Raw genomic sequence first — 17,229 nt, forward strand, 5'->3', positions numbered from 1 at the left:
GAGAAGCCTTGGTCTACTTGGTCCAGAGTTTGGGTCTTTGTATCTCATTTGAAGCAGATTCTAAGAAGAGAATAGTTTTTGGGTTTTCCCCTTGGAGGGGTTTTGCCCTGGCTGAGAGCCTAATATTTGTGTCCTCTATTGTTGCTATTGTTGTTCTTGATATTGTTTGACGAAAATATCTAACTAAAGAACATAAAGAAGATAAATAAGATTCAATAACAATTATCAAGGTTAAGGAAAATAAGATTAATAGTTGCCACTATCCATTTTCCAACACGACTTGCCCTGGCACCATGCTGTGGCCTTGAAGTATTCACAGGTTCCAACCTAAAGGAGACTCCAATCTCCTGCCTTGCAGCACCCTGCCACCATATTCAACAAGCTGACCACGATTTATCTCATTTTTAAACTAGATCCACTTGTGCTCAATATGAACAGAAACAATATCAAAAATTCTCTGATGGCTCTATCAATCTGCAATACAAGGTCATCAACAACTTTACCAACTTTTCTTGCTCAAGGGATCAAACCCTAGCTCAACAACATACTCTCTCTGGCAAACCCTGTGTAAATAATTCTGCCAAAACCCTTGTCTCAACATATACACGTCTTTGTCAAAAATAGCAGCAACATACACAACTGACAAATCCTCAGCAGCTTAATAAAACCATCAATGTCAATACAATCTTTACTCAACATAAATAACCTTGCCATATGCAACCCTTCTGAGTCCCAACAACTTTACTTGGATATTCTCTTTCAAACCTTGGTATCTTTTGTTTAGGCAGAAACCCTAGCAACCTTGTTCTGGTTCTGCTCAACATGTAAACTTTGTGAAGTAACTTATGTTCAGCACAAGCAATAATTATTTCTCTGCAATACACATCCTTAGATAACATCAAGCCTTACCAACAAACTCTCTCACATACTCTTGCTCAACCATCAAGGCTCTGCCCAATGCATTAGTACTGATAAACCTCAACATTCAATGATACTTTCCCTTGGTCAATATATGCATCAAACGCTAACAACAACAAACTCAGACTTATAAGACCAATATAACCATGCTGTGCATCCAAGGATTCTGGCACTCTCACTGTATAAAGGATACAACAGAACAAGTGCAATATCATAACCTCAATGGTGGCACCACACATCTACTACACCCATAAACATAAGATCTACAATAGGTACTTTCTCAAGTCTATTGTTGCAACATCATTCCACATATCAAGCCCTGCACTTCTGTAGCAAATCTCATGACAATACAAGTCCATGGTAACATACAAATTCTCACTGACATCCTTTCTCAATCATATAGGTCACGAGTGGCAGCATACATGGCAGTAACCCCAACAAGCATACTTGGCAATACAAGGATTATACAATCTATACATCAGCCAATCATAGTTGTGGTAATTACCACATATTAGCAATCAAGCAATGATACTACAACATAAACCCTTAGTCTTGTATTACATAATTACATACTTTGCAAAGCTTTTTGGAATATATGTCTACAGGAGAATCTTGTGAACAGACGTTAGGAAAGCCTCAGAACTTCAGGTTTTGGATAGGCTCGTATAGCTTCAAAAAATCTTTAACAATCCACACAGAGTTCTCAGAACCTTATACAGATTTGCCTCAATAGCCACAGAGGAGACTTTGCTTCTGTCTGAGCTATGGTGTCGTAGATTATGACTCGGATCTGTGCCTGGAATATTATTTCAACACTTCTACAAAATATAGATTATCAAACTCTAGAGCCAAAGTATGCTGCAGATGTGAATAGCACAAAAGTAATTGGAATTTTGGGCAAATATGTCACTGATCAGGGCTCAAATATGTTCAATATTTTCATCAATAATCAGTCGAGGTGTTATGCAATTCAACCATCATTGTATGCCTCAGATATCCACCATACACGTTCTGATTAGTCAAAATCAAACCCTAGGCGTACTGGTACATACCTTGTTTCTTCAGTGACTAAGACCACAAAGATTGGCCATATTGATGCCATCAGGCAGTCTTGGATTTGATGTGCTAAGTCTCTTCTCTAGGGTCGAAGAATGAGTCACAAACCTTAGAGTTTTGTGTCTTGAGAAGGCCGAAAATTTCAGACAGAGCTCCCAATGCAAATATGTCAAGGTAGACGTGTAGGCTTTAGATATGAAATTGATCCAAGTATTGCCCTACCACAGGGCCGAAAATCTTTCACAAATATCCTTAGGTCTGTGTGTATGAATATGCCCACAGCTTCTTCAGATGACTCCAGATAGGAGGCCGAGTGACCTCAGATCAAACTCAGACTTACAATAATGCAAACAACCCAGAGACATATGCGGATTTGCCTCAAAAAAAGGATGCAGATCAGCTTCAAAAATCGGATAGCCTCAGAATAGATTCCAGCGAAGAGCCATAACCCAAATCAAAAGAAAAACTTCTTCAACTTCGGCCTCCTGCTTCTAATTTGCTTGACAACACTGGGCTGTAGAACTTGGACGAAATCACAGAGGAATAAGCGTTTTAGCCATGTCCTTTTGTGGAGAATTCGACCACTATATATAGAGGTTGAAGGTGTATCACTAAGGAAGCCGACCCTTCAAAATTCAAATTTTGAATTTCAAATTAAAATATTTTGGATCAATAAACCCCATGGACATTAGGGTCGACTTTAATTTTTCTTTTGATAATTTATTCTTGATAAAATTCTCTTTTGCAAGCACAATTTATTCACCTTCTGAGAATACATGCTATCAATCTGGAAGCTGCCCTTTTAATCACTTTGGGTACTTTGACCATGACTTTGGGTTTTCAACGTCAAGAAGCAATATCTCCTCAACCGAGAGGACCTATGTGGCATGCAACCTATCGTTGGAATTGACACGACGAGGAGCATCAAATGATGATGGTCATGTGATCAAAAGCAGTATCCTCTTCATCCATTTTCCTCAACAAGTCTAGGGTGTTTAGGGCTTCCCAGGGCTTCTTGTCATTTGGAGCTTCCAATTAATGCAAACTAGACGAATATTAAGAGTGTTCAAGGACCGATGTTGGCATCAATGACAACACCATTCAACAGTCCCAACCCCTGCTGGGTGTTGAATTGCCCCACCTTTAAGGGAGTGATAACTGCTATACATCATTCACGACATGCTCTCATTTCCTAGAGCTTCGAGTAGTAACACAAAGAAAAATCAAGAAAGAGCAAAAGGCAAGTAAAGAGGGGTGTATATACAAAGGTCGGGGTAACTCGTGCATCCACGATTGCTCCCTCCTCACATTTGTGAACCCAATATGTGGACTTCCTCATTATTTCTACCCCTTTGCCCATGGCATTTGGCTCTGAGACCCCTTTATCCCCATTAGTTCCATCATTATTCACATGCCACCTATTGATTGAAGGATGTACCGAGGACATGTCTTTCTCCTTATGGGTTGTGAACACCTAATAGGGTTGTCTATTAACCAATCCTACCTAGGGAGGTAACACTATTGCGAGATCAAAGCCCCAAATTTGGAAGAGAAGCTTTGTATGAAGTCTCAATTTCCTCTTGATTAACAAGCTTGGTTCACTTAGATGCACTAATGATTAATTGTACCTAATGATGAAGATGCAACATTTGACATTGTGTATGACTGGCAGGTGGTTTTCATCATGGTCTGGGCAGCTTAATTGGGGCCCAGGTCCACTAGAGGAGCATTATGACACCCTACAAGTGAAGCGTTGAGAGCCATAGGACTCTTATCATTTGCAGAGCATCACTCTATTCCATGGGCATCTACAAGACACCAACAATATGCTCTTTGCCCCACATTATTTATGAGACGATGCACTTGGACTAACATGCTCCTAGCCTACTTAGCAATACACACAGGTTTTGGCGGTTGATCTTAGGCCCAAATGAGGTCTGTCTCACTCCTTGAGACATGGGAGGACTAGCAAAATTCTCAAAGCCCTCAATGTTGGAGTAGATCGGGCTATTCTATCACCAGGAGACGCATGAGACCCATTTTGTGCCCCAAACACAAAACTGGAGCCCACATGATGATTTGCATGGAGATTTAGGGACCAACCCCTAGCTGGATTTTTGGAGCCCTCTACACTCGACTTGGCACTGGAGGAGCCCAATTCATGCCCTAGAAGGGCCTACACATGCATGACGTCAACATTTCAACCTCTTTTGTGGGTCATTTCTTATGTTTTACATTTGCTATGAGGTTGGCTTATAACCTAGCTTAGTTTTGCCCATCTTTTTACAACTTGGAGGGGCTTTTAGGCTAAATTAGAGTTCATTAGACATGTATACATAAGATAGAGGTTATTACTCTCTCATCATCATCACTTGGAGAATTCATACCCCATAAGAGAATTCACACTTGTTCCTTCTTGGCTATTGGAGATTCTTGGAATGCTTTTTGATGTTTGGAAGCTACTTTGGATTGTCTTTGGAGCTATTTCTTTGGTGAATGGATGGATATACTAAATGTTATAAGTGTTTATTGTTGAAGATTATCATGTTGAATTTGTTTAATGTATGGAATGGCTACTTCTAGATTATGCTTGTTTGTGCCCTAATTTGTTGAAAATCAATTTTGAAATCTACCTAGTTGAGAATTGCATACGTTACTCATTGTATAACATGTAATGAATGTTTCTAGTGGAGGAATTCTTATAACTCTCCATCAAACTCCATTTATCGTTAAGTGGGTAAATGTTGGAATTGTGATATGTAGGGCATCAAATTTCAGCCTCCTTAGCAACAAATTTGGCTTATCTATCACATCCTTGACTGCATATGCCTAAACTACAAGGCACTAGGCCAAGGCTTTGGTGATCATCTCAAATTTCCCCCATATTTCTCTCCTTAAATTCGATCCTTTTAAGGCTAGGGCGAAAATCTAGGGCTTGCAGCAAAATTTTAGTGAAGAGGATTTTTGGTGATTTGAGAGCCTAAACATCAAGAGATAGGTCTAGGATACCTAACTTATCAATTTGGTGGGCATCCACTCAAATTTCATCCATAAAATCTCTTTCCCTAGGTGTTGCTCAAAGAGGGAAACCCTAGTTTCTTCTTCCCTCAACTTGAGTACATTCTCGAGGGTTTCCTAAGCCTTGGTTTAGTTGAATATCATTGTTAAAAAAAATTTCCCTCAGGCCTTGACCTTGTGAATTTGGTGGGCATCCACTCAAATTTCATCCATAAAATCTCTTGCCCTAGGTGTTTCTCCAAGAGGGAAACCCCAATTTCTCCTCTCCTCAATTTGAGTACTTTCTTGAGGGTTTCATGAGCCTTGGTTTAGTTGAATATCATTGTAAGAAAAACTTTCCCTCGTGTTGAGAATTCAATAGGGCAGTGAATATGTTAATTCTCTTTAACTTGATAATTGTTTGTGTTATCTTTTACCTTGTTAGCTTTGTTCCTTATTGTTATATTGTGAGATACATCCAATAGCTACCAAAACAATAAGAATAATGACACAATATATAGGCTGCAAACCAAGGCCAAAACCCCTCCTCTTGAGGGGAAAACCCTTAAATCTTTTTTCTTATAGATCCTTCAATTGACGAATACCATGACCTAGTGACTCAGACAAATACCCTCCAAGATCAAGATCAACTCGGCCTCCTACTGCAAGAACTTCGACCTCCTACTATAGATCTAAAATTTTGTCTCTCGGCAACTGCTGCAACTATTGCTGCTCCTCTTAGAGACTTCGATCTTCTTCGTATGACCTCCTCTTCCCTTCGCTTGCCTCTTCTTGAGACTCAGGGCTAGTGAGACACCCTAAGTCACCTTCTCTTGACTTCCTTTCTCTCTTTTCGCCAAGATCGAACCAAAGACAACTCCAGCGCAAAAACCCTAGCTTCGACTTTCACGTGTGAGAGAGATAACTAGCCCAAGCACTTCGACTTCCTTCGACTTCCTCTTTGCCCTTCTTCTTCGACTTCTATTGGTCCTCTTCTTTGCATAAAATGAGATTTGTGTGAGTGTGTTTAATGGAGGACGAGTTCCTCTCTATATATAGGCCTTTTCAAGGGTAGATGTGACTCTTCATGTAGGCCGACTTGATCTTGGAGAGCATTTCGACACTTTAAAGACAAAAACAAGTTTTTCTTTACAAGATTCAATGTGCCCATAAGGTCTTCAATATATGACAATGACTCTTAAACCTAGGACAAACCCTAGAAGCACTCAATGAGTGCTTGACCTATAAAATAAAAGAACTTGAGCATGAAACCCATGCTCCAATAATAATTTCTTTTCATTTTATATTTTACAATAATACAATTCATACTTATGAAGACTGAACCTAGTTACACATTTTTCAACACCTTGGGCCTTGACCTTGTGAATGCCTATCACCATCGAAAAATCTCAAAACCTTAGGTCTTGAGCCTTCTTTTCTAGGGCATTTCTTTGAGAGTGTTTTGCTTTTTTGAAGCTTTGAACCATTATTGAGCCTCTATCTTGAATGAGCTCTAGCTTGATCACTTTGTGCCTTATACCTAGCATATCTTTTTAAAGTGATCTCCCTCCTATGGAGATTCTAATTGGTGACAATTCGTAAAGAGCAGGGGGTTTTGGCTGTGGTGACATTGGTCCTCTACCCTATTGTTAGCATTTGGTCTAGCTACTTGTCTTGTAGGGTTTCCCTCTACATGGCCTACTAGATTTTGTGGTAACATTTTGGGGTCATTGCCAGGGAAGAAGCGTGTCTACCTTATGAAATATTTACCTTCTTTCCTAACGACAGTATAAATCATTATTTGGCGATTCCATTGGAAGATCAAAGCCCTTGTTCTTCATTGAAACTCAATGATAATGCTTGTAGGGTGAAACAAACATCTCTCAAGCCATTTTGAATTCATCTTGGTGACTCCCCTTTTGGTTGTTATGTGAGACTCAAGGAAATGGCTCCTTGGGATCCGTGTGATGTTGACATTTCTGAATTCCTACATATAGAAGAAGGCAAATGGGATATTGGTCATCGTTTTGACAATGATCCAATATATGACACTGATGATGATCTTATTTGTCCTTCATCTTCCTCATCATATCTCTCCTAGCATATTCCTAAGGACAATGATGAGGACGATATGCCCGAGGTTGTTGTTCATAAAGAGTTCATGAGTTTGATTGTTGAATTCTCCATTCTTTGGTTACAAGAGAGGATCCAATGGTGCAAGTCAGATTCTTTTCCTCATCCATGATTCTTCTTCATGATGCTTAGTTTTCCCGTCTCCCACCCTTTCCCTTCGTTGAGCCAATTTTGCAAAGGAGGATGTGATATTTTGATGCCCTATCTCACTAGAACTTGTGTGAACAAGAGATGTCATCATGACCTAATAATATGTTGGTTACATTGTTTGTATGACTATACTTAGCTCATGCATAATGTGTTAGCATGCATGGTAGTGTAGGTGAATTGCATATTCCTTTTGCATAACTACTCTCATCATATTATGTTTTCATTTTAGAGTAGATTGTATCGTAGATTAGGCTTGCACTTAGTGCAAATTTATTTTTCTATATGGATTTATTATTTGATGAAAACATGGGTGATAAAAGCACGCCTAGTGCACATGCTTCCAATAGTTGTATTGTGATGTGCAGGATATAGGTATGTGTCCCAGGGGTTGAGAAATCTAGGGCATGAATAGTTAAAAGATTTCTCTGCTTGATAATTGCTTGTGATATACATTTACTTCTTAGCTTATAGTCTTTTCTTCATTATGTTATTATTGTGTTCTTTTCATCAAGACAATTACCAATATGCACAATAAAAGACAAGTGACATAGTATGTAGGCTTGACAGCCAGGACCAAAACCTCTCACCTCTTGAGAGGAAAACCCGATCAAAATTATTCTAGATCTTCAATTGATGAGCACCAAGACCATGACAAAGATCCTTGACTCTAGTATCCTCTCAAGAACCTTGTCACTAACCTTGATGCTCTTCCTCTTCCCTTTCTCAACTTTCTTCTTGATCTCAAATTGCTCTCTTTGGCTCCTTTTAGAGAAACCCAATCTCTATTCCTCACACTGCTTCTTCTCGACTTCTCCTAGAGAAACTCGGTCTCTATGATCTTACTTGTTTCCTCTAGAGAATCTCGGTCTCTAGTCTTGATCTCTATCTCGGTTACCTAGAACAAGTATCTAGAAGAACCCTTTCTTCGCTGACCCTAAATGAAACCTTCCTTTGTAATCCCTAGAAGTAACTCTCCTTTGTTGACCCTAGAAGAAACCTTCTTCGCTATGTCCAGAAGTATCCTCCTTCGCTATGCCTAGAAGAATCCTATATTCACACTTCTCTTTGTAGCCTCTTCTTCGCACTACTTCTCCACCTCTTCTTCGCACTTCTGATTGATCTCTTCTTTGCACTTTTGCTTGTCCTCTTCTTCGCACTTTTTGCTTGTCGAGTTTCTTGCTTCTAAGTGAGGCCGAGTGCGGGTATATATACACCTTTCCTCATGTCCTTTAGGCGGACATGATCACAAGTGGTTAGGCCGACTTCTTCTAGCAAGTTCTCCCATCGTTGTAGGCCGACTTCTTCTAGCAAGTTCTTCCATCATTGTAGGCCGACTTCTTCTAGCAAGTTCTTCCGTCGTTGTAGGCCAACTTGAAGAGGATAAGTGACAAGGTCTTGGAGGATACTTTACATAGACAAGTTTGACCTTTTACAAAGTGTAACATGACTTCATTACATGACAATGAACATTTTATGACTAGATGAGAAATAATTCCTAAAGACTCTCAATGGGAGTCTTGACTCAAAAATAAAATCTCTTGCTCATGAAACCCATGAAGCAAGTAATACAATAATTATATTTTTTCTCGTTTACTTCTCATTACATAAAATCATAATTACATGTCATTATGAAGACCAAACCTAGTTACACTTTTCAACACTAGAAGATTGCTGGAGTTTTCATGACCTCCTTGTTCGAGTACATAGATCATGCACTCTATAGTTTGTGGATCTTGAATACAACTTTACTATGTGTTGTGTGTCACAAGGATGCATCCTTGACATGGGGAATGGTTTCCTTTGTGGCATGTGGACAAGGGGGATGTGGGGAATTTATCCCTTACAGATTGGAGGTGTGGGAATGCTTTGCAGTGAACTTCCGTTATCACTCCTAGAGTGATTCCTTTCTATAAGGGATGTCGGTTGTCAAAGGGGATGTGAGAACATCCCCAGTCCCACAAGGGATGCCATAGTTGTTCATTATTGAGGTTAACATCCCCAGTCCCACAAGGGATGCCATAGTTGTTTGTTATTGAGGTTAACATCCCCAGTCCCACAAGGGATGCCATAGTTGTTCGTTATTGAGCTTAACATCCCCAATAAAGTAATGATTAAAAAAGTCTTTTTCTTTGAAGATAGGCTCCACTATTCTCTCACCATTCTCATAAATTTAAATTTATGTCACATAAATTTGATATCATATCAGGTGCTGATGTATGGATGTATCATTGCGCTGAGAGACACTTTTCAACCCAGTGTGAGGGAGATGTCACGTAATGTTACATTTAAAAATAACAAAATAATACTTACATTAATAAATTAAAAAATATTAACAACAAAAAAAATTCAATGCCTACCATGAATAAAATACTTCAACTTCTATCTTATTTCACATCAAACTTTATATAGAGAGATAAAGTAATTGAATGTAAAAAAACTTTAATTTACTTTTCTAATATGAGGGAGATATGTAATTCCTTCACTACTTAATATGGAGTTGACAAATGGCATGTAAAATAAATATTGTTGATACTACATGGTGTGTAATTTAGTTGACATGTAACATTTAAGACAAAAAGATATTAATAATAAAAAAATATTTTACTAGCAGTTATAAATAACATAATTTTATATCAATTTTATGTGGAGAAAAATAAAATAATTTAAATTAAAAATTTCTTATATTTTCACTTTTCATTGTCAGGTAGATGTGTAATTTATTCCATTCTTTTTTTCCAAAGGAAAAATCGTAATCTTTCATTATGTAGAAAAATTACATATAGTAGATGCCCAAGGCATATGCATAACAGTTGAACCATGGCCAGTTTCTAAATACATATCAGTAGATAAATATGGCGGATGCCATTTCCTGTGAGTAGTAAATCAAAATCTATACAAAATTGCCTCGTAGAGGTATTCACTCTGATGAGCCATATATATATGTACATAAATATTTTCAATAATGACAAATGTCCACAAAAAAACAGTGATTTAGGGCCTGCCCACCCTATGATATGCATGATCTATGTAGGGGCGGTGATAGTATTGGTACTGTTTAGCACCCTCCTGTTCCGTGATCATCCACAGGGTTCTTGGTAGTAACGTAGCCTCCTTGGAAAGCCTGTCAGCACTTTCGTTATATTCCCTGTAAATATGTTGACATGAAATTTGGTTAAAGATAGCTTTGAAGATGACAACTTCGTCCAATATATTTCTAAGTGAATGAGCATGACAGTGGTTTGTGTTGTTGAACCAGTTTATAGTGATTTTAGAATCCCCGTAAATCTAAATGGTTGTGCATTCATGTGCTAATGCAAAGTGTAGTGAATGTCTAAGGGTGATAAGCTCGGTGAAATTGTTTGTCCCCTCCCCTAAACCCAGTTGGACTTTGTATGAGTGCTGTTCAAATATATGCAGGATGAAACCCCCTCCACAGCCATGGGATTGAGCTGCGCCATCGAAAAAAGTCCATGGTTGGGTTTTGTCAATCAGTCCTGGGGAGAGAGTATGATGGGTGGGGGGATTGACAACTTCTGGTATTTCATGGTAGGCTACCACAGCCTTTGCAATGATGAGAGGCCAGCGGGCTGCCGCTTCATTGAAGATGATATTATTCCGAGTAAGCCAAATAGTCCAGCATAGGATGAGGGGTAAACATAGTTTTTTTGAGCCATGGTGCGCAGCAAACCAAGAGTTCCATGCTTGAGGAATAGTGGGTCCTTGCCATCTTTCCTGGATGGATAGTGACTGTGTAATTGATTGCCGCAGCTGGGTGACTGTAGGGCAGTGCAGAAACAATTTATTCTATTCTTAATATGGAGTTCATATAAATGTTTAAAAGATATTATTAATAATAATTTTTTTATTGTGGGTTATAAATCAAATATTTCAATGTGCATGTTGAGTAAAAGATTTTAATTTCATATATATATATAGATAGAGAGAGAGAAAGAGAGAGAGAGAGTTATTCCATTAATAAGTCCTTTCCTATTCAAGGTATGATAGAGATTTGTAATTTCTTCAATGTTTAATATAGAGTTGACACGTAACATTTTAAAAAGTATTAATAACAAAAATAATTCAATGTATACCTCAGAAAAAATAATAATAGTAATTCAATGTATAGTGTGTGTGTGTGTGTGTGCAGAGAGAGATAGAGAGATGTAACATTTTTAAAAATATTAATAACAAAAATAATTCTGTATATTATACAAAACAAGTGAAGATTAAAAATGTGTTAAATTTAAAACATTTTATTAGTGTGTTGTTGAAAACCAGCATAATTCATCTTAACTCCAAATCTACCAAGAGCTAAGAGGAATCAAATCTCCCGAGGTGCAAAACTTTTCTCAAGTTTTGCACTCAAAAAGATGTTTGCATCTTGAGAGATTTGATTCCCCTTGGTGCTTGGTAGATCCGGAGTTAAGATGGATCTATGCTTGTCTTATTTTCATTCTAAGCTGGTAAGAAGAAAGTCGATATTCGCCTATTTGATTTTCAATTTGCAATTTGTTGCATCAGGTGGTGTTATTAGTGATTATTATTATTAATTATTTGGTATGTTAACACATTTTCAGTTTTTTGTTTTGGGAGGGGCTATGTCCCATCCCCTATGCCATCCAATGAAGTTTGGAGGGTCTCACTCTTCCTCATGCCCCTCTATCCCCAATCCTTGGAGAAACATAGCGATCTATGTAATGCAACTTCCTGTCAAAACATTAACTATGGCTGCATATCAAGGTCAAAGTGAAGAGAGAGAAAGATTTGGCTGCTTTTTTGGACCACTCTATGGTACACCTAGCCAGTAATGTGGGAGACACAAGATGCTGCCAATGTTGCATTTATGGTGATATTATCAAAATTATTGCTATAATATCACCAAAACCAACCTCTGATAATATCATCAGTATAGATCGCGATAATTTTCCCTTTTGGAATTATCATTATTGCGATAATTTGGAAATTATCTTGTTGTCTCTGTCATTATCACCTTTAGTGACATTCTTCTTTATATTTCATGTTCATCTTTTTACTTAAATTTTTAACATTGCCATTAATTGTTTTAGGCTATTTGAGAGTGGTTCAACCACTTTGGATTTCATTTGGAATTGACATTTAATCAAGAGCACCAAACTCTCTATGCACCTTGGTGTTGGTGGCATTGATTGTTGAACTCCTTTGTCATGATCCTAGTAAAAATGTACCCTTCACTAAAGTAAAATCACTGTTTAGACATGTTAATATAGTCAGTGATTTTGATGTTATGTATCTATTTGTTGTAGCATGGATTTTTGTTTGTTTGTTTGTTTTTGTTTTTGTTTTGGGGACTCTAAAGGCCATTCAGTACCTCTTTGTTGATGCATGTTGGTTCAAAGATAGATTGGACTCAATCTATTAAGGCATTCTATTCATTTTGGCTGTATGGACATAATTGTGCACATTTTTAAACATGGAGGGTAGGGTGTGAACGTACCAATACATGCTAGAGTTATTTCAATTATACAGATAGGGCCCATGTCACTCAAATTTATTGATTATCTGAAATTTTATTGATTATTTCTGATATTTTTGATGAACGGTTAACCAATTCAAAATTTTCAGCAATACATATTAAATATACTCTCGTTACCTTTCCTATTTGGGAAGTAGAATGGCAGATGAATAATGAAACATGAGCATCTTGGATTTGGATGGGGTGAATATATTGAGCTCAATAGGAGCAAATGAGTTATGTTTTTAGCTCAAATTCTTTCTGTTTTTCCAGATAAATGAGAACTGGCATGCGTACAAAAATTCAAACCGTTTTGACTCAAGACAGTGCAATCTACAAACATAAAGATCATTGTTCAAGGGTGTTACTTTTACAACTTCTATCACTGACAACTCATGCCTTTTGGTGCATGTTATTGTGGATACATAATAATATTGTTTATAGGGAGTTCATTATAACAGAGATTTGTCTTGCTGCAGTTGCTTTTGGGATCTTTGAACTTTGCTTCTGCTACCTCTTTAGCTTTGGCAAAATGTTCTTTCTTGTTTGAGGATCAGTTTTTATTGGTAGTGGAGGATTTTATTTCAGAGCAGTTGAACCTGATAAAAGATTCAATTTCTGATATCAAGGTATGTTTACTTGCCCCGACAATATCATATTTGTGGATTGTTCTTCCTAATACATACTATATTTTGTAGATTTTTTATGTCTCTTCTGATATTTTTACCATTTAGTAATTAACACCATTATTGTTTATTATGCTCATTTGCTCTGGGCCAGCATGTAGCAAATTGACAATTTCGTTTCCTATTGTGTTTTAAATCCTGTCTGATATTTCAGCTTATTGCCTGGCATTGATATTCTCATTGAAAGTTTGTCTACTCCCGAAATTAGAGTTACCCAGTTGAACTTATCTATTTCATAGAACCAAATTGGAATTTTGAAGTTGTTATGTAATGAATGCTGATATTTGGAAGTATTGATATACATCAAATCAGTATTATCTTTCAGAACTAGGAACTATTCTCAGTCTCTGGCAGTGAATTAATGGAGGTTTGAATGCATTTTTGGCTATCAAAATGAATTTGGCACTTTTTGGCTCTTAATTTTAGGCAGGAACATTAACTAATAGTAAGTACTATACTTGGAATTGAAACATAATTATAAAGTGGCATCAAAATGGTTGGGTCATTAAATACACAATTGGAGTGATTGAAATATTATAGTAGCAGTAGATGTTTTCATGTGCACCACTGGGATGACCATTTTAAACTTATCCTTACTATGGTTTTGGGCTTTTTTTAATGTATGCAGAAAATGCATTCTGAATCAGAAATTCTTAAAGCATGGCAAGAGCTCCTTGGTGCAGCAATAAGACTCTCATCCATTTATTGCAGGAGCATCAATTCCAATTCTGACCTGATACAAACTTATCAGAAAGATGGCATTTCTGTAAATGGTGGCAGAAAGGAAGCCATGCCTCATATTGTTAATATAGCATCCTGTACAATAGAAAATTTATATGAGCTGGGAATATTAGCAGCTACAGGTGGAGGGAATTTGGTTACAATTCTGAACATATCATGGAAAGGCGTTGTATCCTTGCTACAACTAGAGGTTGGCAAGGAGGTTATGGCTAGCAAAGTGAACATATCAAACATTATTTTAACCCTGATATCTCTGGCCACTGATTCGTTGAAGCTTTCGGCAGAATTATGGATACTGCAGTCTCCAGTTGGTAGCACTGATTTGCATTCTGTCACAGATACTGAAGCTAGAAGGTCCTGCATTCCTATAAAGTTTTATCTGATAAATGCTGTACGAATTTCATCTAGCTATCCATGCCAAGCCTTCAAAGTCTATGATGATATCATATCTTGTGTCTTGAAGATCTCAACTCTGCGCTTTGTGCTAAGCAATCAGGAACATCTGAAAGCTGCATCTGAGGCATTGGCAGAAATTTTGGAGCCCACATCTTTCATTTTTCTATGTTCGTTACTAAGTTCTGGTGAAGCAGGGTTGGAATTTAAATTGGAAGTTCTTGACAGACTGTTTCCAAACATTAACAGTGCATCATCAGAGGAAAGTGCTGATGACGTTCAAGGAGAGGAAACCATTCTAGGTGAATTATTTTCTTCCAAGAGGGAGGACAGGAGAATTTTATTGTTTGGCCGATTAGCTGTGCTTCTCAATCTTTTACAAAACCTGTCAGACCTTGGAGCTGAGGTTGTGCTTGGTATATCAAAAAAGCTTGATTGGCTTTTAGATGCCATGGTTCAAGAAGACATTTATGTATCCACACTGCAGGCTCAATTTCCAAATATTACTCGTTCAGATTCTACAACAAATTTTACTTGGAAGTTCTTGTTTCCTTCTATATTGCATGTGATGAAAATGTTTTTAATTGCGGTTGCTCCAAGCACAGCGTGGATGGAGGTTGAATCATTCCTATTTCGGAATATAATTCACCCACATGCCCTTTGTTGGGAACTTGTTCTAGAGCTTTGGTGTTTTATGGTGCGCCATGCTCAGTTGGATTTGGTTGAACAGAACATTAATATTCTCTGTTCACTCATGAAAACGCTTGTGTCTTCCAACTCTGTATCTTGTTCTCACAAGTCTTTGAGAAAGCTTGCCAGGTCTTTATGTACAATTCTAGAACATGTACCCCAATCCATTGTAGAGCTTGTTTACCGTAATTTATTAAGTGGAGGTGACATCATATCAAATTCCTCTGTGACTACTGCAATTTTGTTACAGGAAGGCTTTCCATTGCATTTATTGTCAGAAAACTCCAAGAAACAAGCTATTATGCAGATTACAAGTGCATTTTCAGAATTTGCAATGAAATTAGGTGAGAGATTGGGTGGACTGAACTCTAGATGTTCTCCAAATGTGTCTGCAGCTCTACCAAAAGATCCTATATATTTGTTGTCACTGATTTTATCTCAGTGGTATGCACAAATCCCCATATAAACAACTTGATACATTTTGTGCATTTATAGTTGTTCAAGAAAACTATGTGTTGATGTCTTTTTTCTATTGCTCTTTTTGCAGTCAAAGTGAAGATCTCCTTCAAATTGAAGATGAATGCATTCATAAAGTGCCAAAGCTTGCTGTTGCTATTATGAAAGCATATAGATCAGCTGCAGAGAGTTCACAAAGAAATTATTACAGCAATCTCCTAAGCCATGCATTGGAAGTGATTTCATATGTGAGTCATAGGCTTACATCTACTGATATTTGGGAGGTTCTAACCACTCTAGATGGCCTCCTTACCACTGGTGATTCAACCTTGGATGAGGCACCAAGAGAATTTAAACCAGCACTTGCTTCATTTCTTGCAAGTTTAAGTGCGGTGGAAATACCTGAAGATGAAGGAAATGCTGTAAGTAAGGCAATTTGGCAACTATACCATCTAATATTGAGAGAACGGCATTGGGCTGGTGTTCATCTTGGTCTTGCTTCTTTTGGGTACTTCGCTGCACGAACTTCCTGCAATGAATTGTGGCGCTTTGTACCTTTGGATGCAGCTCTGTCATTTGACATTGAATCAGGTCAAAAAACTGATGTCGAGCAATTTATGTCTGAGTTGAAGTCCTTTCTAGTGAAGGAAGGAGCCCTGACCTCCCTTTCTGCCAGTAAGGAGGAGAAAAATCTCCTCAAAAGAGAAGGCTTGTTACAAACTGAAATCCTCAGGAGTTATTTGCAGATGCCCGGAAAGTTTTCCATAAGGCAGCAGCATAATGAAAAATGTTGTGAATCTCACGAAATGGAAATTGATGCAGATGAAAATGGCAAGCAGAAAATAAAGTATTCAGGTGGAATTAAAGAAGGAATGTCATTGCTAAAAAAAGGCCTATCGTTACTTACTGATAATTTTGCAAAGCGGCAGGATGAAGGACTCAATCCAGAGCAGCGGAATCAGTTGGCTGACCTTCTCTCTTGTCTAGCCAATACCATAGATCAAGTAGCAAGTTTTGGTCATAGTTGACAAGGTATTCTGTAAGAATATTGTATTAGGGTTCTTTCTGTGTAAAATATAGCCTGGATTCTATCCGTGTAAAATATAACCAGTTACCTACCACTTTGGAGGTGATTAATGCAGTCTGTTCCATTCAATAACTGCTTCAAACAGGCAACAGTGATGTTGTATTCCTTTAAAATGTAGAATTACTTGTTTTCTGTATTCGGCTGAAACATAATTTTAAATCTTAAACACTATTGTCATCTGTGACTGGTATTGAAAGATGATTCCAGCATTCACAACAAGGGAGCACTAGAAGGGAGCTCATTATACTGCTGTATAGTTGCACATCTTGGGCCTGTTTTTGGGATGCAATTTTTTAGGTTCTTTCGTAGGCTCGATAGATTTACATTGGTCTATTGATGTACAAAGCGAAGGTTGTAGATTGATTATGCTCTTATTTTTTTAGACCTGCTTGTGTCTATGGAAACAGACATGCAAAGATCAAATAGACTGT

At 37.7% G+C, this 17,229-nt stretch overlaps 1 protein-coding gene across 1 annotated transcript in view; it reads left to right on the forward strand.

Moving 5' to 3' along the window:
- LOC149146906 (holliday junction resolvase) overlaps positions 1–16,757 on the forward strand; it is a 90,397-nt gene extending 73,640 nt beyond the window's left edge. Inside the window, exons 5-7 of the mRNA XM_089441218.1 lie at positions 13,225–13,374; positions 14,060–15,699; positions 15,803–16,757. Of these exons, the coding sequence (XP_089297344.1) occupies positions 13,225–13,374; positions 14,060–15,699; positions 15,803–16,739 (2,727 nt within the window). The 3' untranslated portion in view covers positions 16,740–16,757. The remainder of the gene's footprint in view (positions 1–13,224; positions 13,375–14,059; positions 15,700–15,802) is intronic.
- The last annotated feature ends 472 nt before the right edge of the window (positions 16,758–17,229 follow it).

This window comes from Pinus tabuliformis, chromosome 9, assembly GCF_031772625.1.
Source record: "Pinus tabuliformis cultivar Carrire ecotype Pingquan chromosome 9, CPIR1, whole genome shotgun sequence".
NCBI lineage: Eukaryota > Viridiplantae > Streptophyta > Pinopsida > Pinales > Pinaceae > Pinus > Pinus tabuliformis.